Source organism: Marmota monax, unplaced genomic scaffold (genome assembly GCF_021218885.2).
Source record: "Marmota monax isolate L192 unplaced genomic scaffold, Marmota_monax_Labrador192_F-V1.1 WCK01_AAM20220418_F8-fsc00109, whole genome shotgun sequence".
Lineage (NCBI taxonomy): Eukaryota > Metazoa > Chordata > Mammalia > Rodentia > Sciuridae > Marmota > Marmota monax.
Window position 1 is genome coordinate 2,310,441 of NW_026695229.1, and position 27,506 is coordinate 2,337,946.

At 41.2% G+C, this 27,506-nt stretch overlaps 1 protein-coding gene across 1 annotated transcript in view; it reads left to right on the plus strand.

Moving 5' to 3' along the window:
- Nudcd3 (NudC domain containing 3) overlaps window positions 1-27,506 on the plus strand; it is a 109,431-nt gene that overhangs the window by 69,859 nt on the left and 12,066 nt on the right. Inside the window, exons 3-4 of the mRNA XM_046437830.2 lie at window positions 1,016-1,148; window positions 18,674-18,817. Of these exons, the coding sequence (XP_046293786.2) occupies window positions 1,016-1,148; window positions 18,674-18,817 (277 nt within the window). The remainder of the gene's footprint in view (window positions 1-1,015; window positions 1,149-18,673; window positions 18,818-27,506) is intronic.

The window sequence follows — 27,506 nt, forward strand, 5'->3', positions numbered from 1 at the left end:
GACTGAGTATATACTCACTTCAGGATGTTCAGTGTCTGGCTGCCTCTTCTGTTATAAGGCTTTTGTCTGTGACTTAGATCCTCAAATGAGTAAGTGGAATTGTGAGTCTAACCTCATTTTAATTAAGTATGTATATGACTAACATTGTTAAATTTTATGACAGATATTTTCTTGGCTAGGCTTGTTTGCATGTTGTTTGTAACAGATATTCAAAGGGATTTGGTTGACTGGGTTTTTTTAGGCCATCTTAGTAAATATGTTGCTTATGTCTTACTAATGATGCAACAGCATAATGCAGTCCTTTGGCTTTGACTTACTAGAGAAAATAGACTCAGTGTCAGATAAAGATTGAAGTCTGATAGTTGCAGAATTAAATTGTTTTGCCTTTTTAAAATGATAGGCCCTGCCAAGCAGTGTATAAGAAATCAAGCACCACTGGGGGCAGTGGTGCTTGCCTGTAATACCAGTGATTCAGGTGGTTTGCAAATTCAAGGCCAGCCTCATCAACTTAGTGAGGCCCTAAGCAACTTAGTGAGGTTGTGTCTTAAAATAAAAATGACTGGGAATGTAACTCAGTGATGAAGTGTTCCTGGGTTCAATTCCTAGTCCAAAAAAGAAAAGGAAAGAAAAACCAAGCTTCCATGAGCAAGGATTTTGTTAATGAGAGCATATCTGACTAGTGGGCAGGCCTAGTTCTGAGTACTGTGGCAGCTGGCAGGACCCGGCTGTGCTTTGATGGTAGTCATAGTTGCTTTCCTAAATGTGAGGATTCACATATGGATTTCTTTTCTGTAGCTTTTCTCTTGTCCTATGATTTCTTAGGAAACCATGTAGAAGGATCAGAAAGGAAATCCTCCCAAAATAGAGGGGGTTGCAGATGCAAAAGCAAGTGAGCTTGACATGAAACTTGGGTCTGTTACTTCTCAGGATGTTAGAGTGGAATATGCCAGGCTGCCTGCGGGGCCTGCTGCTCATGTCTGCCTGGCTGCATCTTTTCTTTCTTATTCTTTCTTAGGATTCAAGAGCAGTTCCAGAAAAACCCTGACAGTTACAACGGTGCTGTACGTGAGAATTACACCTGGTCGCAGGACTACACTGACCTGGAGGTCAGGGTGCCGGTGCCCAAGCACGTGGTAAAGGGGAAGCAGGTAACAGCTGGGGCAAGGGAGTGGTTCAGCCAGTCTGAGGCGTCTCTGGAGGGACTCAGCATTGTTGCAGGAGGATTAGGATCAGCTTCAGAACATGAGGCACATTCCTACTCCTGCCTCAAGCCTCCTTCTACCAGTGAGGTTCTTTCAGCTGTCTGCAGGAATTTCCTCTTGGGGACAGCAGATCCAGTTCTCATTCTGAGCAGCATCAACCCCAAGAGGGAACTTCATATATTTGATTTCCTCAACTGACTTAATAAAGTCATAGGCATTCTCAGGGCCCCATTGAAGATGGTCAGCTTCTTACTTTTTTTTTTTTTTAAGAGAGAGAGAGAGAGACAGAGAGAGAGAAAATTTTAATATTTATTTTTTAGTTTTTGGCGGACACAACATCTTTGTTTGTATGTGGTGCTGAGGATCAAACCCGGGCCGCAGGCATGCCAGGCGAGCACACTACCGCTTGAGCCACATCCCCAGCCCTCTTACTTTTTTTTTCTAATATTTTTTAAAAAAATTTTTTCTAATATTTTTTTAGTTGTCAATGGATCTTTTATTTATTTATTTATCTATCTATCTATCTATCCATCTATCTATCTATTTATATGCAGTGCTGGGTGTTGAACCCAAGGCCTCACACATGCCAGTCAAATACTCCACCACTGAGCCAGCCACAACACTAGCCCCTCACTTTTCAAAAGTATACTCAAACATTACTTTGGTGAATTCTACATTTCCTTTAAAGATCAAGTGTGCCTCAGTGTGCCCAGGAAAGTCCAGTTGGCTGAACTCATAATGAGGACTCAGGTGCCTGCATAGTGGATGTCTTGTGGGTTTCCCAAATTCACCAATCTAGGGCCTAGCAAACTCACATTAGAGAAATGACCAGTGGGTAACACCCCTCCATGTATGGTGAACTATGTGCCATGTAGATAAAAGATTTGTGATGCGATAACTGGGTAGGAGGAGGAAGAAGGAGAGACCAAGTATGTGTACCCTAGACATTGCAGTCCTCCCGGGGCAGCAAGATGGCTGTACAGGAAGGAGGGACAGGCCCAGTGTGCCTCAGCATCCCTATCTCCTTCTTCTGATATCTGTTTATTACTGCTTGTTTCACATAGGTGACACATGAGCACTGAGGCTTCCCTGACCCCAAGTCTCCTTTCCAAAGTTGGTTCCCTAAAGGAAACTGCCAGGGCCAGTGCTCTGGTGTTGTTGGATGCAGCCCATCACTGATTGGGCTTCGTGGCCCGGCCTATCATCACCAATGCTCTTGGGAAACTGGTCCCACTTATTCAGGTATAAGTGCCACACTATGATCTTTTTCTTTCCTCTTGACAAGCACTAAACTGCTTCTGTTTTTTTTAATGTGGAATCTCCCTACACCCTCCTTTAAACCATGCCAGGTCATGGTTGAACCCCTTTGCAGCCCTGCCTAGTCTTGAAGCAAATTGAAGAATCTGAGGTCACAGTAACTGAATTGCAGTCCCTGTGGGCTGTGCCCTGTGGGCTCTTTCATGGGACAGAAGGTGTGTCAGGTGTAGCTGTAACATGCACATCTTGAGTTGATTTCTAAAACCTTTATCTAGTGAGCTAGAGTGAGTAGAATTTAATCTTTTAGAGGGAGAAAAAAGTTTCATCAGGAAACTGTGATAGGAATATTGTTATAGGTTGTTGTAAATAGGTAGGCATCACTTAAAAAAACCCAGGTAATAATGCCAAATGTGACATTACATAATTCCAATCCACAGTATAACAGACTTGATTTGTGTCAGAACTGTGTCCTTACTTCAGTCTTCCTAAGAACCTGCAACCAGCAAAGTATTATTGTTTTATAAATGAGATATTGAAACTGAGAAAAGTTATTAACTTATAGACATGTGTTTCCGTCTTGTTTAGCCTAGAATAGGGAGCATTCTGGATACAGGTTTGGGTGAATGAATAGATGAATAAAAGTATAGTTTATAGGGTGTGGGGTGCTATACTATAAAATTATGCTGTTATTCATCATGAATAGATGTATAAAGAGCAGAGCTGTGGTTTGGTTTAAGTGTGCCTGCTCTAAACTATACTTTTCTCTCTGGGCACACTCCTCACTTTATAAGTAATCAGTAATGTCTGATGTTGTGGTGCAGACCTGTAATCCCAGCTGCTGAAGAGACAGAAGGAGAAAGTTCACAAGTTTGAGGCCAGCTTCTTCACCTTAGCAAAACAGTGGGAACATAGCTCAGTGGTAGAGTGCCCCTAGGTTCAATACTCAGTACTGGAGGAAAAATAACTCTAACAAACAAAAAAGAATAAATAAATAATCAACCAGCATTGCTAGTTTATGGAAGAAGAGATTTTGTAGAGTGTGTAACAGGAAGTTGAGTTACATTTATTTTTGTGGGGTACTCCCTGCTCTGACAGTGGGGTCAGACGGCTGGCACCCCACACCCTACAAAGTGACAGATCACTAGGCTCAAGGTAGATGTAAAATCCAAGCTGGGTTTAAGCAAGAACCTCCAGCCCTCCTGCTGCATGTCTCTCTTGCAGGGCTCTCCTCAGCATTCCAGTCTCTGCTTGGAATAAGCAGACGTCTTGCACCTGAGCTGTTGGATAGGGCCATGGCAGGCCCACTGTGACTTCTAATAAGGAGAAATAGCCAGTTTTGGATGAATGTAGTTCATTCTGTGACAGGACAGATAGGGCATGCTTATTTGCCATGAACAGGGCAAAAATAGGAACCATGAACCTTTATGATATCACAACTGTGAATCAGTGAACTGTGGATGGTGTAGCTTTGGCAGAAGCAGTTCTCTGCATAACTCTTCCTTTCTCACCGCCCCCCACTCACCACCCATTATAGTATACCTTTTACCAGTACCTCGTGACCCCTAGAATTAGAGTTCAGTATAACTTTAGGATGCAGATCAGATCAGTAGGGATTATCTGCACAGAATGCCAGCTTCAAATGACTCCACCATGTCTGGTTCGAATAAGTCAGGAACAGGTGCAGGCTGTCCTGAAGAATTTTCTTGGGGTGTTAGTGGGTTGGGTGTTATTTCCATTTCATTGTCTGATAAGGTTTCCAAGTTCTGAAAAATGTTGATTACTATTCTTTATTCACTTTGGTATGTGTATGTGTGTGTGTATATATATATAGTTTTCTGGGATTTAATCTGACTTTTGGGGCTTTCTCTGAAAGGGTAGAAAATAGGTCTGTCCTTAAACTAGGTTTTTTTTTTTTTTTTTCTGGACTTAATAGACCCAGGTTGGCTGACTACTATTGCCATTCCTTCCCCAGAAACCGTGCTAGCCCACGAACTGGAGGTTGGAGCTATGACTCCTACTCTGTGAGCACCAAGTTATAAGGGTCTTGCCCTGTATATATTGCAAAATGACAAACTGTCCTGCCTCATATTTAGATTTATTTTCTCTGAAATGCTTTTGTTATGACCTCTAGATTAATTGGTCCTTTTTTTTTTTTTTTTTTTAAGTAAATGAGTTTATAATCTTTTTTTAAAAAAAATTTAAACCACAATTTCAGGGTGGTTTGTTTGCTTGTTTGTTTGTTTATGTTTTTGGTACTGGGAATTGAACCCAGGGGTGCTTAACCACTGAGCCATATTCCCAGCCCTTTTTTATATTTTATTTAAAGATAGGGTCTTGCTAAATTGCTTATAGCCTTACTAAGTTGCTGAGGCTGGCTTTGAAACTGTGATCCTCCTACCTCAGCCTTCCAAACCCATGGGATTACAGGCATGCACCAGCACTCCTGGCACAGCCCTGTGTTTAACAATTATAACCCTAGATCTGGCTCATTCTGCAGTGGATGTTTTCTGAGCACATGACCTATTTGGTGATTACCAAGACAGACCCCAGACTGCAGTCCAAAGTATATATCCCTTTTATTGCATGGGTAGTAAGAGTCAGCACATAATGAGCAAGGCAGTTCCAGGTAGCAGCATGATACAGAACATAAAATGGGTAGTTTGTATGTGTATCCAGAACTAATGGAGTGCCCATCTCTGTGACTCTTCCTATCCTACTTTCTGGCCCACTGCACACTTACTGAAGATGGTGAGCAGTACGTGCAGGTCTCAGCTGTCAGAAGCCAGTGCTTCCTCCTATGGCTCCCTCCTATACATAGAAGTCTCTGAGCATTTCCTTATCACACTGGATGGAAAGGTGGAAGGAAGGGGCTTTTTGCATCAGCCACTGACTTATTTAGTATTAGGGTATTTGTGAAACTCACTGATGTAATTTGCACTTGTAACCTACTTGTGAAAACTTTCATGGCCTATATAGTGGAAATTTTTCTTTTATCAATAGCATTTTTTCCATGTCATTTTTACAATACTGTAAACATCTCTTTAAAATTTTGGCTTCTCATTTAGTGATCTGAGAGTTTTAGTCATGCTTAATTTAAAACTTTGGAGTAAGTTAATTTCATTAGGTTTCACTAGTCTAAGGGCTTTTCCTTAGAGTTGCACTTTCTTTTTGGACTGGCTCCTTTCCAGTTGCTCCCTAACTGTACCTGTCATAGCTGCCTGTTAGCAGTGTTTATTTTTGGTTTTTGTTTTTAGCACCTATCAGATATAATCATGATGGTAGCCACGATTGTAGCACCTCGACAGATTGAGTCAGAATTGGTTCTGTTGGTGATGGAAAGGCCTTATGTGGGCAGCTCTGTTTGTGTTGGGTCTGGGCAGGGTGTGAGACTCAGGGTGTTACTGGATGGAGCATTGCAGCAGAGTCCAGGTCCTCTATCCTCCAGCTGTAGTTTGATGCCTTGCAGACATCAGCAGAGCTTTTCCTTTCTAAAGTTTTTTCACATTGATCTCTTTTCTGCAGAAATTGGTATGGTGGCAAGGACACATTTGCTTCTCAAGGGTCAGGGGAAACAAATGAGAGTATGTGCACAAGGCATTAGTATTGGGGTATTTGTGAAACTCACCAATGCAACTTACAAGTTTTTTCAGAGGAAAAATAGAAGATTTCTTATTTTACATATAGCATTTTAAAAAATCACTTCACTGGCAAATTGAAAGAACAGTTTCCCAGTATGAAGCTATTTTTTTTGGTCCTGGGGCTTGAACCCAGGGCCTTGTGCATGCGAGGCAAGCACTCTACCAACTGAGCTATACCCCCAACCTCAGTATGAAGCTTTTAATCTCCTGCCTCAGTAGAATATGGTTTAGTCATTTCTTCACCATGTTCTTTGCATAATCCACTTTCTGCTGTTCAGGAAAAGCTGCTGACTTCTTTCCCTCCCTTTCCTCAGTGTACCCTCAGAATAGGGACAAGGAACTCTGAGTCGATGACAGATATTCATGTGATTGCTTATCTGACCAGGGTGGTTATAAACCTGGCATTTAATTGAATCATAAAATTTAAATGCTTTTGAAAATTGAACTGTGGAGATTTTTGTTTAACCTCGCATTTTGCAGTTGAAAAAATTCTCCTGGTGAAATGGCAATAGAATGGAGACCAGAACTCAAGCTCCCACCCACCCTGTTTTATTGACTGTTTTGCATGGAAAATGCTGAGAAATTGTTGTAAACAAATTCATTATTAGATATTGTTGAATGATAAGGAAATCTGTTTCTTCCTGAAATGTCCTCATTCTCAAAGATACGAGTGTGTGCTCATCACCCTATTGTATGCCCATACCACCTCTGTCTTCATCCCAAGAACCTTCCAGAGCCCCTGGACATGGTTTATATGTCTTTTACCAATCCTCAGGTTTAGACCTGTGGTAGCATTTCCTGAGCTTTGATGCTGATACTGGAATTTGTGCTGAAAGCTCCACAACATATGGCATTCTCTTCTTAGAACTTATTTGGAAAACACTGTAGGAAGACTTTTTATTATAGGAAACTTCCATAACAGAAAAGGCTAATAGACTACATTTATCTACTTTATTTTTAAATCTCTCTAATTTTTGAATGCATGACACATTTGTATGTTCACAGGTATAACATGGCCAATGAAAAGTTACTATCCTGGCTCTGTGCTTTATCTGCCCTGTATTGACCTAAGTCATCATGTAACAGATTTGGGGAATATTTCATCAGGTATTTTTAATGCATATTTAATCAAGTGTGAATGCATATTTTCCCTTTTTGCACATATGTTCTGTTTTTGAGATGACCTCATTGTTCCTGCCCAGTGTCTGCCTGGCCCCACCAGGGTGGCTCTGGCTGCTTCTGTTAACCAAGTGCTATGCTTGGTGGACTCCACTGTCCATAGTCACCTGGCTCAGGTGGCCACCCCTCACACCTGAGGCTCACATCCTTTGCTTTTGCCCCCTATAAGCAGCCAGACTGGTTATTAAATAAGTCCCCTGTTAATGGATATTTAGGTTACTTCCAGTCTTTTATAAACACTAAAGCAATAAATGTGTATTTTATTTTACATGTATGCATCTCCATATGAGTAAATTCCATGAAGTACAGTTGCTAGATTGAAAGATATATATCTTTATATAGAATATATAATATATGTATCTTTAAATATGTAGAATATATTCATATACATATTTATATGTAAATATAATGTTTATATATTTACATAATTGTACTTATATATTTATAGAACATATAAATTTATATATTATATCTTTAATCATATAGAATACATGTATATATTTCTATAGGTATTACAAAATTGCCTTCAATGAGGGTTCTACTACCCTACATGCCTACCAACAGTGTACAAAAAAACCTTGCTTTTTCACAAATTTGCCGACAATATTATCAGACTTCTGGGTTTTTAAAGTTGAATCGGTGAAAAATAGCATCTAGGTATAATATAAATTTTTATTTCTTTTAGGAATAAGCATCTTTGTACTTGAGTCTTTTCTTAGAATAAATTGAATCTTCTGCCCATTTTGTTAGGTTATTACACTTTTTCTGAGAGTTCTGTATGGATTAGAGATCAGTTTTTTTTTAATGATATGTATATACCTATTCTCCTTTATTCTTGGGGGATACATTTCAAGACTCCTAAGTCATGCCTCAAACTGGTGATAGCACCAATCCCCCCACCCCCGCCACACACACACACACACACACACACACACACTGTTTTTACTATACATAAATTACTGTGATAAGATTTAATTTCTACTTGGCACAGTAAAAGATTAACAACAATAATAAAATAGAACAACTTTAACAATATATGATAATAAAAGTTATGAGAATGTATATGATCTTTCTTTCAAAATATCTTACTATACTCACCATTCTTCTTGTTATGATGTGACATTATATAGTGCCTATATGATGAGATGAATGGGGTGAATGACATAAGCGTTGTGATGCCACATTTGGCTACTGACTTTTTGATAATGCGTGAAAAGAAGAGTCATCTGTTTTGGGTGATCCTGGATCATTGAGCTTTGGTGATGTCAGTGGTTGAAGATCCTCCGTAGTTAAACATTTTTCATGAAACCTTTTGGAAGAACATTGTAATTGGATTCTTATCAAAATGTTGCTGCAGAGGTTGGAATCCTAGTAGTCATATGGGTAACTTTAATGTGTTCTATCTGAGGATTGTTATCCATAATTTTGACCTTTAATGTCTCTGCTTCATTTTCCTTTTCCTCTGTAGATGACTCAACATCTTATTCTTCCTCTTCCAGTTCCTCATTCGTTATCACTTCTTACAGGCCTTTGATATGTTCTTCCGCATTGTCATCAACACATCCCCAAATCCTTCTCCATCAACTTACTTATCTTGCTGCATGAATGATTTCCCCAGCTACTGTCCCCAGGAAGCATTCAAACATAATTTACAACTCCTCTCCATAAGTTCTTCCAAAAGGCATTTAGTTTCTGGTTTTAACTCATCCATTACAGCTTTGATGAATGCTACTGTGCCAGCAGTAGTGAATGATTTCAAGTAGTACATTATGTCCAGATTGAGGTCTGCATCAATTGTTCATCATATGTGACCAGATACCAGGGGTTACATGTGGCCTTGACAAACCAAATTAATTCCCTGGTGAAGGGGCTAAAGGTGTGAGATTGTTTCAGACCTCCACATTTTTATTTTCATAGCAAACAGATTCAGGATGGCCAGGTGCATTATCTAGTATTAATAGGACTCCGAAGTCCAATTCTTCCTCATCCAAGTATTTTTTTCATTTCTGGGATGAAGTATTGTTGAGAGCCACAGCCAAAGGGGCCCCAGCAAACTTCCAGCTGCCAGCAAACTTCCAGCTGCTGGCTGATGATTGGCTCACAGCGGCCCCAGCAACATCTAGCTGATTGGCTCCTCGGCCCCAGCAACATCTAGCTGATTGGCTCCTCTGCGGTGATGCTCATTGGACTGTTTCCCTGCCCTTTCAGACCACGGAGCTGCTCATTGGGGGACTTTTTTGGCTCCGCCCACGTGACCCAGCCAATCGGCCTCAAGAGCAGGAGGATTGTGGGAGGTGGAGAGAAGCTTGTGTGGGAGAGAGAGGCTTGGGGAAAGCCGGTGGTGGCAGTTGAGGCTCTGAGGGTTTTTCCTGAGAGACTATTTTGTTTGGCGTGTGTGGTTCTAAAAATAAAGTTAGTTTCTTTTGACAAGTGGCTCCTGATTGTGCCCAGCCAGACTGCGGCAAAGTATATTGGTGGAATCATTCCATAAACAAGATGGCTGTCACCCACGCTTTCTGATTATGTTGCCAGAACACAGGCAAATAATTTTTGTTTTTGTTTTTGAGAGTGTGTTGGTTCTTTGTACACTATGCCTAGCTTTATCATATGCCCCACAGCATTGCCTCATAGTACCGGTTAATCTGCCCATCCATGTTTTATGCCCCTTTGCCTCCTTTGCACTTTTATGAATGTATATTCTTTGGGGCATCTTCTAGAAGAGTTTGGTTTTATTGTAGTTGAAAACTTGCTTTCTCCATATTCAACTTCTTCCACTCTTCTAGAAATCTAGTAGCAGCTGCTTCTTCAGCAAAAGTAGATTTTCCAGTGATTGTTATATACTTTATATTGTTCAGTAACTTCTCTAGTAATTTTTATATATTTTATATTTTTTAAGTCCCATTCTATTCTTGAATCTGTGTAACCATCCCTTACTTGAAGTAAATGACTTGGTAGCACTCATTTCAGGATACCTCTTGCTGAAGCCTTTATATAGGTTCAGTGCTTCCTGATGTAACAAAGTGCCATCAATTAAAAACACCTACAGGTTTAATGCCTTTTCTATCTTAACTAAGTACTTATATGCTGTGGCCATAACTTTTGTAGTTTGGAGTGTGAAAGTAAAACTAGCACAAGTTTCCTTTTGCTTCTTCACAATTGCATGGATAGAAGATTCATTTTTAACATTGATCTTAGAACCTCAGTACAATTTTCTTCTTTCTTTATTAAGTCAAGAACTTGCATTTTTTGCCCCTAAAAGGAAGCACTTTATAACGTCTTTTTGGCATATCCGCACTGCCAGCATCACTACTTTTGTGCTTCAGGGCCATTATTAAGTAAAATAAGGTTATTGAACACAAGTACTTATGATGCCATGACAGTAGAATTGATAACCAAGATGGCTACCAAGTGATAAATTGGCAAAAAGCATATAAAACTGAGATGCAGGATAGTAGGATGATTCATGTCTCAGGTGGGATGGAGTAGGGTGGGTGGGTTGGTAACAAGATTTCATCGAGTTGCTCAGAATATTATGTAATTTAAAACTTATAAATTATGATTTCTGGAGTTTTTCATGTAATATTTTCTGATCACAGTTGATTGTGGATAAATGAAATCACAGAAAGTAAAACTGTGCATGAGGAGGTCTACTGTATTGCACATCTGTTGTTTAGTTTTGCTATTTAGAATCTGAGTTGGTTTATGTATTTTCCTTGCACAACGTAGTAATTTTTTTATGTAGTCATAATAATTTTTTTTGTTTTGTTTTTTGTTTTACTGGAGAGGGGACCCAGTGGTGCTCTACCACTCTGCTGTACCTCTTTCCCTTTTTATTTTTTATTTTGAGGCAGACTCTTTAAGTAGCTAAGGCTTGCCTTGAACTCTATTGATCCTCCTACTTCTGAGTCTTCTAAGTTCCTGGATTACAGGTGTGAGCCATCTCACTCAGCTAATCAGTTATTTATAAAAATGCCTCTGGAGTTTGAATCAGAATTGGAAAAGGGAAAGTAGATAGCATTTTTACAACGTTTCAATGATAATCAATTATTTGAGCTTTTGCTGCCTTATAATCTACTTTGATCTTCTTATCCCCCTTACAGCAGTCTTGTTCTACTAATATTTCCAATTTAATTGTTAGGAACATGAAATATTATGCTTTTCTGAAAGAAGACCCTTCCGTATAACAGTTTGGGCTCTATCTCATGCATTAATAACCAACAGCCTAACAGTATGAACTTTAGCACTTGTAGTTGACTTTTCTATTGTGTTTGTTAGATATAGACATTCTAGAATGCAACTATTAAAAAAATATATAGGTGAAGGTTGGGAGTGCAGCTCAGCATTAGGACTCTTGACTAGCATTCTCAAGGTGTCCTAGGTTTGATCCCCAGTGCCACCAGAAAGAAAAAAACATGTGAACTTGAAATTGAACAAAATTAGGGAGATAACAACTGGAGTTGAAAATGGACACTAGTGTTGATTTTTAAAAATTGTAATTTTAAAAACTGTTGTAGATTATATGCACCATCTGTTACAAATTGTTGTATGCGGATGAGGCTGGTATGATGTGTTGGTGGGGAATACTTTGGGTTTTAAACCAGTTCTTGAATACTTTATTATGCTTAGCATATGTGGATGTGCTCCTGGGATATAACTACCCAGTGCACTTGTGTACAATCCTATTACAGTAAGGATAATGAATCACTCGGCTTTCTGGATATCATTTCTAATCTTAGAGGATTCCTATCAGTACCCCAGGTGACATCTCCCTGAGCATGAATGTGCCACAAGGTTGTTTCGGATGTAGCCTCAACCTCTGTCCCTCTTTCAGATGCCTTGCTAGTCCTTCACTTGTGTCTCTGGACTTGTCCTGTGGGCTGAGACTGAAGAGAAGGGAACATCTTTGTGTTCCCCACTCTATGCCCAGTTGCACCCCATTCTGTTCCTCCGCTACCCATCCTTGCACATACAATTTTAGTTCTTATAGGTAAATACCTAAACATAGAATTGCTGGGTCATATGGTTTTTTTTTTTTTTTTAATATCTTTATGTGGTGCTGAGAATCGAACCCAGCACCTCATGCACACGGAGCAAGCGCGCTACCACTTGAGCCACATCCCCAGCATCATATGGTATCTTTATAATTAATTTTTTTTTTTGGTTTGAACCCAGAGGTGCTCTACCTCTGAGTTATATGCCCAGTCCTTTTTTTTTTTTCAACTTTTGAGATAGGGTCTCACTAAGTTGCTAAAGTTGGCCTCAAACTTGCCATCCTTCTGCTTTAGCCTCTTGAGTCTCTGGGATTTCAAGTGTGTGCCACTATACTTAGCTATAATTAACTTTTTGAGGAATTGCCAAACTATATTCTAAGATGGTCACACTGTCTCACATCTTACATTACCATCAGAAATATTCAAAATTTCAAACTTCCATATCCTCAACAACACTTGTCTGCTTTTGTTTTTGTTTTTAAATTGTAGTTATTCTACTAGGTATGAAGTAGTGTTTCATTGTGGTTTTGATTTGCATTTCCCTAATGACTAATAATTGAGCATTTTTTCATGTGCTTTTTGTCTACTTGTATATCTTTGGAGAAATGTCCACCTAAGTCCTTTGTCCATGTTTTAACTGGGTTGTTTGTGTTTTTGTTGTAGAGTTGTAAGAGTTCTTTACATATTTTAGATAGCACAGCTTTGTCATGATGTTTTCTCCCATTCTGTGGGTTGTCTTTTCACTTTTTTGATTCTCTAAGGCTTCTCTCATATTTTCATTTAGTTCTTTACACGTAGGTTTCTTTAGCTTTTTGAGCATATTTTTTAAATAGCTGATTTATAGACTTTCTACTGAGTCCATGTTTAGGCTTTATCAGGGGTAAACTTTGTTGATTGCCTTCTTTCCCCTGTGTATGGACCACACTTTCTTGTTTCTTTGCATGTATTGTAATTTTTTTGTTGGTATTTTAAATAACACAGTGTGGTAAGCCTAAGAATCATATTTCCTCTTTTCCCCATGGTTGTTTGCTATTCGTACTTAAAGTAATTTTTCTTATTTGTTTATTTACTTAGTGTCTTTCCTGAACTAATTCTGTAAAGTCTATTTTCTTAGATGTAGGTGGCTAGTGAACTCTACTTGGTGAACTTAAGGGTCAGCTAATGATTAGGTAGATTTCTTTAAACATCTGAGACCAGTAAATATTTCAGCCTTTGTCAAGGGGCTCTGTGTGCATACCGGAGCTCATCCTTAGCCTTTGCCTCCTTCCTACAGAGTCAAGGTCAGTCTAGAGATAAGAGCCTCAGGTCTTACCACGCTTTTCCTGAGCATGCATTGAGCTCTACACATTTATGTGTCCTTCTAGATGTCCTGGAATATGTCAGTTTTTCAAAGCTGTGTGAATATTTTATTCCCCAGACTTTTCTTTTGTTTGCCTCAGTTGTTATCCACTACCTTTAATAATTTCAAAGTTAAACACTTGCCCATAATTGTTCTCAACAAACACTTCCTGAGGGTAAAACAGTCTAGTTGAAAACAGTCTTGCAAGCAAGGTCTTCCAGTAAGTCAACAGACAAGTCAAAAAATGGCCTTTGCTGGAATAAAGTTTTGAAAGAGCTCTAGCTTTGTTTTACTCCCTATGATGGTGCTAGGATGCACTAGGAATGCAAACTGCCAAGGAGCGAGGGAGTAGGGATGCATCTGGCACAAATTAAAATGTCACAGAGCTTACTGTTCTTACTAGGGGTATGGTCATTTTTTTGTGATTAGATATTTCTTGAGTTCCCACAAACCTTTGGTTAGTTTCCAGAGTTCATAAGAAATTGATTCAGATAATTTTTGCCATTTTTCTTGTTGCTTTTATGTAAGATAGAGATTTGTAGGAGTTATTTACTTTGTCATTTTTATTGACATACCTTTGGATTTACTGACGTGCCTTTGGGTTAGGAATTTTCCATTGTTTTGATTTTCCTAGTTTCTTTTTGCCTCACTTTTTATCTTGTCAAAAGTACTATACTTTCCTCATAACCTCAGAGTTACTCAGACTCAATTATACTGTGTTGTCTAGAAATCACCTTCTTCCTGAAACTATTACCTCTGACTTCAGTCTGACTGATTTCTCTCTAGTTCTGCTATTTAGCTACCATCCTATACTTCTAGATTAAGTGCACTGTTTTTGTTTTTATGGGGGGGTTGGGGGGGGTCCAGTTGACTTTTGTTTTACGTTTTCATTCTCATTTTGTTTTTCTCAAAGTGATATGTGTCAGAGTTAAAAAAAAATGCTCATGGGATTCAAGTCAAATCACCTCAGAGTTCTTATATGTCTTAAAGTGTTAATATTTTAACCTTTTGTTTATTTCATAATTTCAACACATTTAGAATTCTGTCTTAAAATAGCTCTCCCATTGGAAGATTAAAGATGCTTCTTTTGGGGGCTGGAGCTGTGTAGCGCAGTGGTAGAGTGCATGCTTAACACATGTGAGGCACTGGGTTCGATCCTCAGCACCACATAGAAATAAATAAAGATATTGTGTGTATCTACAACTTAAAAAAAAAAAAAAAGACACTTCTTATGTCCAGTGTTACTAATTCAAAAAGTCTCATCCTTCAGATTCTTTGTGAGTAAACTTTGTCTCTTCCACTTTGGAACTCTGAGGACCTTTTTTAAAGCATTCAATGTTATGAAATTACATGATCTTATTTAAATTATTCTTCATTCATTCTGCTTAGCTCTCAGTAGATTGTTTCAATCTGAAGGCATATTTTTCTTCAGCCCAGGGAAATTTGTTTATTATTGTCATAATTTTTGAAATGTCCAATTAATTGCTTAAATTGATCTCTATATCTCTATTTTTATTTCTTTGACTTTTATCTTATGGCCTTTCTATTGAAATTTTTATTTTAGCCACTATGTTTTTAATTCTTGTGTTCTTTCTTTTTGGTTTACTATCTCTTTTTTATTTATTATTTATTTTTTAGTTGTAGATGGGCCCAATACCTTTATTTTATTTATTTATTTTTATGTGGTGCTGAGAATTGCACCTAATGCCTCACACATGCTAGGCAAGCACTCTACCACTGAGCTACAACCCCAGCCCCACTAGCTCTTTTTTCATATTTTATCCTGGCTCCACTGATGCAGTATCTTCTCAGATCTTGTAAGGATATAAAATTGAAATATTTGAATAAATGTTTTTCTAATTAGCTCTGTAATCTTTGTTTTTAAGTTTTTCTATTCATGCTGCTGGTTTCAAAAGCTGTAATGCCCCCTAATAGTTCTTTTATTTCTTTTTTTTTTTTGAATTTTATTCATTATTTACTGTATAGCTCAATATTCAGCTTAGGCTGAATTCAGAAGTTTGAAAGTACTATTACATGTCATACCATTTTGCAAAGGTAATTTACCCACAACTTAAATTCACCCTATTTTTATTAATTGTATCTACAGATGCTGAACTTGTTTCTTTTTCTTCTATAGTTGACTCTGTCCCTCAGAATCTTCAGCATTGATTCTGAATCTTTTGTTTCTTTTCTTTTAAATTTTTTCCCTGTTCTCTTGAATGTGGGGCAGTGTTGACAGTTTCTCTGTTGTGTGTCAGTGATCTGTTCTTCCCACCATATGACAGCTGAGTGGTAGACCGCTTAGCTTTACTTTACAGGGTTTGAGACCTTGGGTGTCCCAGTGCTTGAGTGAATAGGACTTCACTTGGGGCATTCATATCCATATCATGCTCCTCAGATACCTGGTGGATTTCTGAAAGAAGGCTATCCTTTGCTCTGGGACAAACAGTGGAATCCTGCCTCTCCTGGCAGGGCTTCCATGCATGCACCTGTTCCCTGGGGCTAGCTCCCAGCTATTCCCCTGTGTCCCTGACCTCACCTTTGCTTCCATGCCTGCTGACTCCCAGCTGGAGACCCTAGCTGTCCCTGACTCTGTAGATCTATTGCGTGTTGCCATTCCTTTTTCTATTTTCCATAGGTTTGTTAACATCTCAAAAAAATGGGAGCTCCTAAGGAGCTCCCACTTTTTCTCCTTTTACTAACTGAGATTTTGTTCTTTGTTAATGTCATTTCTGTAGGCTGCAGGTCAGAGTGATATCCTTCTTTTCAAGGTGTGATATTTTCAACGAGTATATCTTGTCTGATTTTTTTCCCCTTGAGGATTTAGTTCATTCCTCTGGATAGGCCATGTGAGAATCTTGCCCAGAGTTGGAAATTATCATGTCATGTAAAGCTGCTAGGAGAATTTATTTGTTAAAGTGAGCTTGGGACTCCAGTACTAAGGGAGTCTTGACCTGCAGTCTGGTCATCACCCACAGAAATTCACAGACTGGATTTGGCCTAGGATTTATGAAGATTCATCCAGAAATGAGCTGGGCTTCATCATGTTTTCTTATGTTCTTTTGCTGTTAGAAGGTGGGCAGTGCTGTGTGATTCTGCTCTACAGGACTGCAGCTCTCCCATGTGCTATGGTCTAGGCTGAGCTCCTTTAGCCTCTGGGGAGGTCAGGGGAAACACCTACTTCCTGTCTCTCTCTCTCTCTCTCTCTCTCTCTCTCTTTAAAGAGAGAGAGAGAGAGAGAGAATTTTTTAATATTTATTTTTTACTTTTCAGTGGACACATCTTTATTTGTATGTGGTGCTGAGGATCGAACCCACTGCCGCGCACATGCCAGGCGAGCGTGTTACCGCTTGAGTCACATCCCCAGCCCATACTTCCTGTCTCTTCTGCTCACCTTCTTAGCCTGAGAGAGAGTCTCCCTAATTGAAGATAGTAGAGGGATTTGGGTAGAAAACCAGTAATTTCCACCGTAGCACCTGATGTTGTACTTATGTTGAGAAAGATTTTCTGGTGTGAGCTGACAGGTTACAGTCTTTTCTACAGTGAATACTTGTATGAGAGGTTAGTGCAAGGGGACCTCCTGGGAGGATGCCTCTCTGAATCTGTACTTGAAACTGGCAGTGCAGCCTGACACAAGTGGAATGTTGTGGCTGAGTTTTCCCAGGGGTCCTGTGTCCTCTAGGGCAGCGCTTCTGCCACCTCCTCCCCTGAATGTACACATAGTCTTTCATTGAGAAGCATCTGATGGGGCAATCGCTGCACATGGTCACTCCCTTTTCTTTTGTATTCATGGGTATTTGAACTATGCTTAAGCTATAGTATCATTTCATTTGTAAATACTAAACTCCACTTGGAAAATTCTGTAATTTTGAGGATTTTATTTTTCAGTCATTTTCTAAGCATTTAATGAGCACCTGCCAGATAGTCTCTAAACTGTTGTAATTCCACAAACTTACTAGAAAAATGCTTCAAAAGTACTTTCTGCCAATTTCTATTTAACCTGTACATTGTACAAATATAGGTTGAACATCTGTAATAGAAAAATTTCATATTTCTGATTTTCAGATTAGGGATACTAAATCCTTGACGTGTCTATAGAAATATCCCCAAATCTGAAAAACTCCAAAATTGGAAATGCTTATGGTCCCAAGCATTTCAGACAAGAGATACTCAGCCTTTACTCTTACAAAAGGATTTTTACATGATAAAACACGTAGATTTTAGAATTTAAAAAGAGTGAGTGTAACATTCAAAGAAGAGTTCTGTTTTCTTTCCTCCTTCAATTGCTGATCCTAGGACCTCTTGTGGGCATTCACCCTGCTTTGGAGAGTGTTGGCTGGGCTACATGGTGTGAAGTAAAGAAAACCTGTTCCCAGTAGTTCCCAATCAAGTGTGGAGACAGGTGGTGGGACAGGGAGTGTGCCCAGGACAAGGCAGGCATGTAACTGGTTTCTTCTCAGGACATGCATAGAAGGAGGAGGATAACCTAAGGCTTCTCAGAACATGGTTTTGTAAAGAACCAAGGCAAAATACAAACCAGAGTAACTGGACTCATTGTCCTAGGTGAAGGCTGACCTTTTGGTCACAGGCTATGCAGCGACTTAGAGAGAGAGGCTGTGCTTGTCTTTTGCATGACAGCAAGCAGTCCTAGCATAAGGCTGTATTATAACTGTCCTGGATGTGGTCCAGGGCTGGGTTTCTATATCCTCCAAGGGAAGCCAGGGAAAACACCCACCACCTGTCCCCTCTGCTTACCTTCCACCGTGACAATCAGTTTCCCCAACTGGAGAAGGTAAATGGGACTTGGGTAGAAAACTAGTAACTTCCACCATAGCACCTGATGTTGTCGTTTGAGAAAGACTTTTTGCTGTGTTTGCCTGAAGGAACTGACAATGTGCCGGTAGCTCTGGATATGGATTAGTCTGGAATGGCTTTCTTTACACAGATGCCTAGTTAAGCTGATGAGTGTTATAGTATGCAAATGTGTACCAGAAATGATTGTCTTTCCATCATACAGCACACCAGTGACCACCCTCACAGGTGAGATAATTTTCTTCTGTGTTCCAGGTCTCAGTGGTCCTTAGTAGTGGCTCCATCCGTGTGGCCATGCTGGAAGAAAGCGGGGAGCGGGTTCTCATGGAAGGGAAACTCACCCACAAGATCAACACGGAGAGTTCCCTCTGGAGCCTCGAGCCAGGGAAGTGTGTTTTGGTAAGTGTGGGTATGTGTGTGCAGAGCTGCCAGGTAGGTTTCGAACTTGATGTAATACCCCTTGACCCAGTCTTTACATTTCAGCAGCCAGATCTTGACATTCATGCAGTCGGGGCAAATGGAATTTCTTGAGCATTTCTGCTTACTGCTCAGAGTGCACCTTTGTGGGTCTTCCCATTTGCAGCCTCAGCCTTCAGGGTCTTGGTTATTCCGTATATGTAACACAAAAACAAGTACACTGAAAAAAAAAGTGGGTTGAATTTTTCCAAATGCCAATCTAGTGGGTGAGAGCTAATAAATTCAGATAAACAGGTTTATTTGACTAAGTGATTCTCACCCAAAAGCTGGTAAAACATAACTTAAATGTTGGAACAGTGAAATTAAGTTGTAAATTCAAATTAAGTTGTAAATTAAAATGTTATCAATTAATAGTTTCCCACAAATTGGGCTGCACACCTGAGCCAGGTATGTCGGCTGCTAAGTCACCTCTTCTGTGGCAACTCTGATCCCTGCTAGCAGAGATTGTGTGCTACCTAAAAGGAGGCTTCCTGCAGGAAAATTGGTGCATGGTGTATTTTGAACTAACTTTTTGTTTCTTCTTTCCTTCTATGGAGGTGCTTAAGTGGAGCATGGTAGAGATGAAAAGAAAAATATAGTTTCAAACCAAAAAAACCTCAAAGTTTTATACAAATATATTCTTTATATGTGCAAAGTGTTCAGTAAAAAAAAGAAACAAGGATCTATTCAATTTCTGTAAGTGGTACTCAGTGGTGGTGGACCTGTCTGAGCCATCCTGGCTGGTGTCAACAGGGCAGAGAGCATTACAGACCCATAGGCACTCTGTCCTGGCTGCCTGCATGCTAAGAGGGAATACATGGTCCAGGGACTAAGTGGGGAAGGTGCTGTCAATGCCCTAGCTCCATCTCATCATTAAACCTGGAAAATGGTGTTTATTGTGGGTTATGTAGGGGTACCCACTGACCCAAGCACAGATAGCAAGTGCTCAGTGCTGCCAGGGCTGTGGCTTGCTCTCTCGCCTAAGGTCCTTTGTGAGATATGCAGAGTTTCCAGCAGTGGGACTGGACTCTGCCTGTCCCTGGTTCTGATTTTCCCAGGCACCCAGGCACACCTCTGCTCACAGAGGTGATACTCATGGGGTCTGACACAGGGCTCCAGGCAGCCTTGTACAAGCCAAGGTAGTTCAATTTTTGTTTTATATCTCACTCTGTCCCACATCCTGTGCTGAGGTAGCATTCAGCCAGAAAGAAGAAAGTGCTCTTCTGTTCATGAGTGCTGTGACAGTGTGTCAGTTGACTCTTTAAAGGTTGACTTTGGGCATCAGCTTGACTGGCTTGTAAGAACTGGTAAATATTTACAGATATGTCTGTGAATATATTTCAGAAAATTGGCATGTTGGCTAGAAAACTTGAAAGGGGAAGACCTGCTCTGAATGTAGGCAGCACCATCAGGTAGGCTGGGGCCCAGATGGAAGAAAGGAGAACATCTTTCTCTCTGGCTCTTCCTTCCTGAGTGGGCATACTTTTCCTGCCCTTGAACATCAAACTCCAGGTTCTTTGGTCTTTGAACTACAGGACTTGCACCAGTGGCCCAACAGAGGGCCCTTGGGCCTTCAGTCTCTGACTGTATCATAGGTTTCTCTCAACCTGGGTATCTGGTTTCTTGTACTAAGTAGCTTTAGCTTCCCTGGCTTTCCAGAATGCAGATGGAACTTTTCAACCTCTGTTATCATGTGAGACAATCAAATAAATGAAAACACCACACACACACACACACACACACACACACACGGCGGTTTGGTTCTGTCTCTCCGGAGAACCCTGACTCATATAGCTGTTATCATCCTGGCAGCTTAGTCCCTTATCCCTATACCAAACCATATAAAACCTGGGTATCAAGGCAGTACTGAGATAGCTGCAGGCTGCAGCCTCCTGTGAACACCACTGACTCCTTTCTGTTGAGTCCTGTTTGACATCTAAGTATCCTCACAGCCTGTACTTCACTCGGGCTTTGCACAGTTGTTGAGATTTAAGAATGTGAGCAACACACTGACTGTACTGGCCACCTGAACCACACTGGGTCTTTGTGACGCTAGGGCCTCTATCCCAATGTACTGTCTGGAGCATCCCTGCCTCCTGCCTTTAGTTGAGCTTTCAACAACCTTTCTTCTCCTTTCTTCCATCTGGGCCCCAGCCTACCGGATGGTGCTGCCTACGTTCAGAGCAGGTCTTCCCCTTTCAAGTTTTCTAGCCAACATGCCAATTTTCAGTGCAGATTGTGGGGAAGGTCTCAGTATTCTGAGTAGTCCCTCTGTGAGTGGGGATCCCTTGGCAAGCCCTCTTCACGTGGTCTACTGCACTTTGAAGCTGATAACTTCCTCACCTGTGACAGTTATGACTGACATTTGTGACTGGTCTCTAAGCCCATAGCCATGATATTCAAAACCTGTTGGAGTTATAATCTGCCAAAGATTCCTTTTACTTTACATTATTTCTGTAAAATATGATTATTACAATATTGCTCACCTCTTAAGGGTTTTCATTGCTAGAGGTGACTCTGACTTCTTCATGGATATTTCATAGCCATGTTACTTTTTTTGAATGTCTTGTAAACTTGTGTGTACAAATACAAATGGAATAAGATATGGTCAGATCCCAAAGCATTAATATCTAATACTAATGGTCATCATTTATTGAACATGTTGCTGAGCCAGGATTCAGGTGAGGTGCCTTACAATGCTGTTTGGCGCTTTGCAAACTCGTTTTATAGGTTATGATATTGAGATTCTAAGATGGTAAGTAGATGTCCAGGGGTGGAGGTAGGCCATGAAGCCACACCTGCCTGATCTTAGAGGGCTCCTTTCCTGGGGGAAGGCTGTTACTGTCAGTGGATAGCATTATATTTCTATCATAGCTTCACTTTGAACTACAGAACTTGCACCAGTGGCCCAACAGAGGGCCCTTGGGCCTTCAGTTTCTGACTGTATCATAGGTTTCTCTCAACCTGGGCATCTGGTTTCTTATACTGAACAGGGTCTACAGAAAAAGGAGTAAAGGGTCTACAGAAAAAGGAGTCATGTAGAGCATCATAACCCTCTTGCAATGGCTCTCCCATCAGCTAGGTCCCAACCTGCACCTGGGGTCACCTCTGACTGGGGTGTAGAGCTCTGCCTGACTCTCCCCATTCCTAACCATATAGCCCCAGCATAGTAAATGTTGAGTGTTAAGGAATGTTACTGTTTATGGGAGCTGAGGGCTTACTGTGTTTTTGATTTAATTATTTATTTATTGGTGACTTTTTGGGGCCAGATTTGTCTTCTCATCTTGTATCTGAGATAATATTGTAAATCAGTAAGCAGATTGTTTTGATTCATGAGGATCCTGATTACCTTCCATGTATTACACTGCATCTGCTGTATGGGACCTGACACAATGTCTCCCCTGAGCATGTGGATGCAGAGAGGGGGTTGCTAATGATTGGGGGCTGGCTTTGGACCATCACTGTAGCCTATGGGAGGCCATCCTCACACGTGATTTGAATTACCACCCTGGCTGGTAGAGAGGCACTTAGGCACATCCTGTGTCTAGAGCTTTCCCCACCCTTCTCAGGTCTGAGGGCTTGTCCATGCGGAGACGTGTCTGGCCACTACCCCGAAGACCCAAGCGTCGCCTCTGACCTTGGGATGCTGCCCCCCTTAATCTTTTGGATGGGATTTTCCCCAGAATTTTTTGTTCCCCAATAAAAATCCACTCCCTGGCGTGCTCTCTCTCTCGCTAGCCTCTTTAGCAAACCTTGCCACCACAATAGGTGGCTGGAGGCTGGAGTTAGGAGGAGCCGCCCTGGAGCTGGTTTAAAGGTAATTAGGGTCTTGTCTCTTTGATTCAAAACTCCCTAGAGGTTTCTCATGTTTCGAACCTTCATTCATGAAGCCGGCGCTGGTCAAGGGCTAAAGTAGCCACTATAGATTTCTTTTCTTGTCCTTCAGACAAGGCAGAGCGCCTGGCCTGATTGATGTCCACATTAGTTGGCTACTTATCTTTAAAATCCAGACCTCTATAGGCACAGATTGTAGTCAAGGAGATGAAGTCGAGGGTATGTTCTATGGACTCCAGAAGATATTTTATGACAGGACCTTTTTGCTGGTGTGATTAAGTTAAAGACCACAAAATGAGAGTTTCCTGGGTTACCTGGGTGGATCCTAAATCCTGTGACAGGTATCTTTATAAGAGACAGAAGAGAAGACACATATAGAGAAGGCATATGAAGACTAGGCAGAGACTTGAGTGATGAGGCAGTAAGCCAAGGAATGCCAACAGCCTCCAGAAGCTGAAAGAGGCAGGAGGGATCCTCCCCTGGAACTCTCAAAGGAGCACAGTCCTGTCAACACCTTGTTTTGTGATTTCTTTGCCTCCAGAACTATAAGAGAGTGGATATTTGTTTTTTACATCCCCTTGTCTGTCATAGCACCTTCTTTTTGTCATAGCAGCCCTGGAACACTTGTGCAGGGCTCCCCTTGCAGCTGCTATGAGGAGGGACGGTATTTGGAGCCATCACTATCACTCCTAACTTTACAGTAAGAGCTTCTGACCTTCTCACCTCCTTAAAGGTGAGTGCAGACATGCCACTGGCTTATTAACAATTTCCACGTGGACTGCTTCTCTTCTCCTGTGCAGTGGATCCCATACCACACAGCCAGGGCAGGCAGGGGTGGCAGCTAAAACCGTGTGACAGCTCTTGCCTCCCTCCCTCCCACTCTTGAGAATGTTAAATGAGACTTCTTGACTCAGGCAAGCTACTTGCCTGGTTACGGCGCTATAAAGTCAGCCGTGGCAACAGCGCCAGCTTCTTTTCCTGATGTCTCATTCAGTCCCAGAAGCCAGGCACTTGGCTTGTACATTGTCCTCATTTCTTCCTCCATTTGGGAGATGATAGGCTGCCCTCCACACTGTGTAAATGGTTGTAGGAGGGTAGCCACTCTCTGCTGCGGGGGTGAGGGGTACTCTCAGACATGTCTATATTGAAAATGGTGGTAGAAACTACATAGGAGGAGACTGCCATTTCACATGCACATCTTCATGTACTGACAATAATGTACAAACAAAGCCATTTAACATTGGTGAAGTAGCTCTAGAATATTCTTTGAGGAATTAAACCTTGAAGCTCAGGCTTTAAAATTCACTGCAATGTATTTGTTTATGATTTTTGAACCATGTGAGTATTTTTATATAAGCTGCACTCCCTTCCCTCCTCCTGATTGAGATGATTTCATGAAGTTATTATTTCTCAAAAGTGGAATTCCAGGGTAATTACAGTCTATGAGCCTTTTGCTGTGGTTCTCCCTAGAGGATGGATTGTTACTGGAGTGTTGCCAGTGATGCATGTGCCTGCATCCCCATGTAACCATAGACATGAATTTCTCAAATGCCCATATCTTTACTGGTTTATCTGGACACCACTAGTTGTTCCAGTTGGCTTTCTTGTGAAGATGAACTGGTCCATTGTCTATCTTTCCTGGTTGATGAGCCATTTTCCCTTCTCGGATAATCTTTCCTACCCTGTGAGTCTGTCCTTATGAATCACTAAATAGACTTCATAAATTCAGAGTAGAAGCTACAGATTAAATTAGTTTAGCATTTTTGGCAAGAGCCTTAAGCCTGGGAATTCTTACATGAAATGAAATGTGAGCCCTTGTGTCTTTAGTGTGAACACTGTCTCCAGGGCATTATAGTGTTTCCAGGCATTACAGTACTTCACATTGTGCCTATCCCTGGATTCTAGTAGGGAGGAGCTAAGGCTTAGGGATTGCACAGAAGGTAGTGGCCCACGGTAGCCTGTCAAGAGTAGGAGCAGGATTATTTCCTGCAGTGCTGGCTTAAGGTGCTTCCTGAAGTGCCTATGTAGACAGGCCCATAGCCCCTCTTCTCATGCAGTGGGATGAGGGCATGGGTCGTAGTTTCGCATTGCCCCATCATCCCTGGCACTCAGAATATGAAGGTTTTCTGCTTCCTTGGGTAAAGCTATGTGCCTTCTAACTACACCCAGTCCATGGCCATGTGGCCCACATCTTCTCTGTGGTTGGTGTCAAACCCAGCAAGGACCCCTGCCATGCTCTGTCAATCCACCCTGTTAACTGCCCTTGTTCCAAGGTGCCTTCCTGGAAGGAACATCCCACAACATTCCCATTGGCCCAAACTCAATCACACAGGCAGCTGTGAGGAGTAAAGCCGTCCTCACTGGGCACATTGCTTCCCTGAATAGAAATAAGGTTCCGTTACTAAGGAAGGAAAGGGATATAAATGCTGGTGAGTCATCAGCACAGATCAGGGGATGCTGAGGTAAGTTTATTCACATTGAGGGTGAAGTTTCTGTGAGGACATTTTGGGAGCACTGTTCAGCCAACAGTCTGGGTTTCTCAGAGAAATGGATTGTGGGTGTAGGACCAGATAGATAAAAGAACATGGGGTGTCTTATAACACTGAAAAAGAGAACGTTCCCAGAAAATGGTGGGTCCAGAAGGGTACAGTGACCTCCATGGACCTTATCTGGGGTCATCGTACTCCAACACAGCGAAGGATGGCTTTGAGCAACTGTCTGCACCATGAAGAAGCAAGGGATCCAGGAGGCAGTGCTGACAGCAGCAAGACAGATGGCTTCCTTATAGAGGAGAAGGTGCTACTTCAGTAGAGCCCATGCCACCATCAGATGTCCCAACGTTTGTGGGAAAGGTAGGACCAGACAGGAATCCTCACAGGGGTTCTGAGGAAGACAGGTTTGCACCTCAGTTACTGTATGGCAGGTGGCCCAGAAGAACACCTCCTCAAGGTGCCTGCAGGTGAACATATGCAAGTCCAGCTGGGCATACACAGTCGCATTCATTGGTAGACACCAGATGAGATAGAAGGATTATGTAAATGTTTCAGATCAAAGTGGGTAGGAAGGGTCCTGCCCTGGAGGGAAGGTGAGGCAAAGTTGTTACCTCAGAAAACTGTTTACCGTTAGGAGAAGGTTTACCTTTGGGCAAAGGGCAGGAAGTGGGTAGAACTCTCACCTAGCATGCATGAAGCCCTGGGTTCCATCTCCATTACCAAGGAGGGAAAATAATAGGGCAGAGGGCCAAAACAGATTCAGCTTCCTCTTAAATGGTTCAGAAAAGCCATTATGTTTGTTTTATATATTCATATATTACACATACAGAGCTGGACAGAGTGTACACCTGTATGACTAAACACCTGTATGACTGTCTTTGTACTTATTTTGTTGTAGCAACTTACAAATTTGAAATTATTTCCAAATAAAAGTTTAAAAAAACATGAGCTTATACTCTGAGCCCACCAAAGGAAACTCAGTATCATTAAGGGAATGAAATCACAACGACCGAGAGATGCCTCTTTACCTCCATGAGAATGGCTACTGAGAGGCCAAAGGTGCCATCCTGGAGTAGCTACAGTGCTGGCCACAGCTCTTGCACTGCTAGTGAGCGTGGACACCATGTACCAGTATGGACACAGCCTGACACTGCACTCTTGGTGCCAACCAAGGAAAAATGGAAGCATGAAGATTTTTTCACAGCAGCTTCTTATCTAATTGCCAAACCCTGGGAACACCCACATGAACATGGACAGATGTGTGGTCACCTGCATCATGAAATAGTCTGGCCAGATGTCAAAGCCTACATACTCAGGGAAGGAAGTACAGACACAAGGCTGTAAGCTATATGATTCTTTGTAATGGCATTCTGAACACTGACAAGATGGACACAAGATGAACGTCATAGGCTGAGGTGAAGGGGAATAGGGTGCCTAGGGTATAGGGGTTTACAGTGGCTCAGGGAGATGTAATATCAAGCGGTGAGTTACTGTGTGCACACTATACCACCACAATAGTGACTTGTTATAAAAAGTCACAAAATGTTAAAACAAGTCAAATACTAAGCAAATCATCAGACTACTTGTCCAAGGGTGTTGTCCTTAGCTAGGGACCTGTGAAGTCCATTCTGGGAACATTTCTCCTCTGTCCTTTTGATCCTTCTGCCCCGCCCCCCATTCTGGCCCAGATATCAGAGATGGCTTTGAAAGATCTGTGTACTCTGAACCCTTGAGTAGTTTTGAAGATTAAATGCCCCAAGATTTAGATCTGAGGCCTCCTAGAAGTACCTTCCAAGGAAAGTATTTAAATATGGGAAACAAGAGCAGTTATGTAGAATGTAAGGAGATTCCGAGCGTAAAGAAACTAGTCAGCTCTAAGACTTTTGGGGCATGGGGCCATTTAAAGAAAAGCAGATGGGGACCTACATTTGGGGGTTGTGGGCCAGAATGAGAGGTGAATTCTTCAAGGGACCAGTGTGGAGGAAGACAGACTAATGAAGTGAAGAAGAATGTTAGAATGAACTCATTGAGGATGATTATCATGTTAATAATGCCATTAATCTTACTCTTTTTACTAGTTTGATTATTCTTAAATAATAGAGTACTAGGAGATTAATCTAAAAGTGCTAAATAAATATTTACTAAAATTTTGGAAGTGAGACATTGGTCTTCTGGGCCTTTATAAGAACCTCAGGTCCTGTTTGCTGCTTCAGCACTGAAGGCAGCTCAGGCCTCTACAGTGATGAGAGGTCTACTGAAGGCAGAGGAGCAGGCATGTTTACATGCAGTCAGGGTAAAGGACAAGT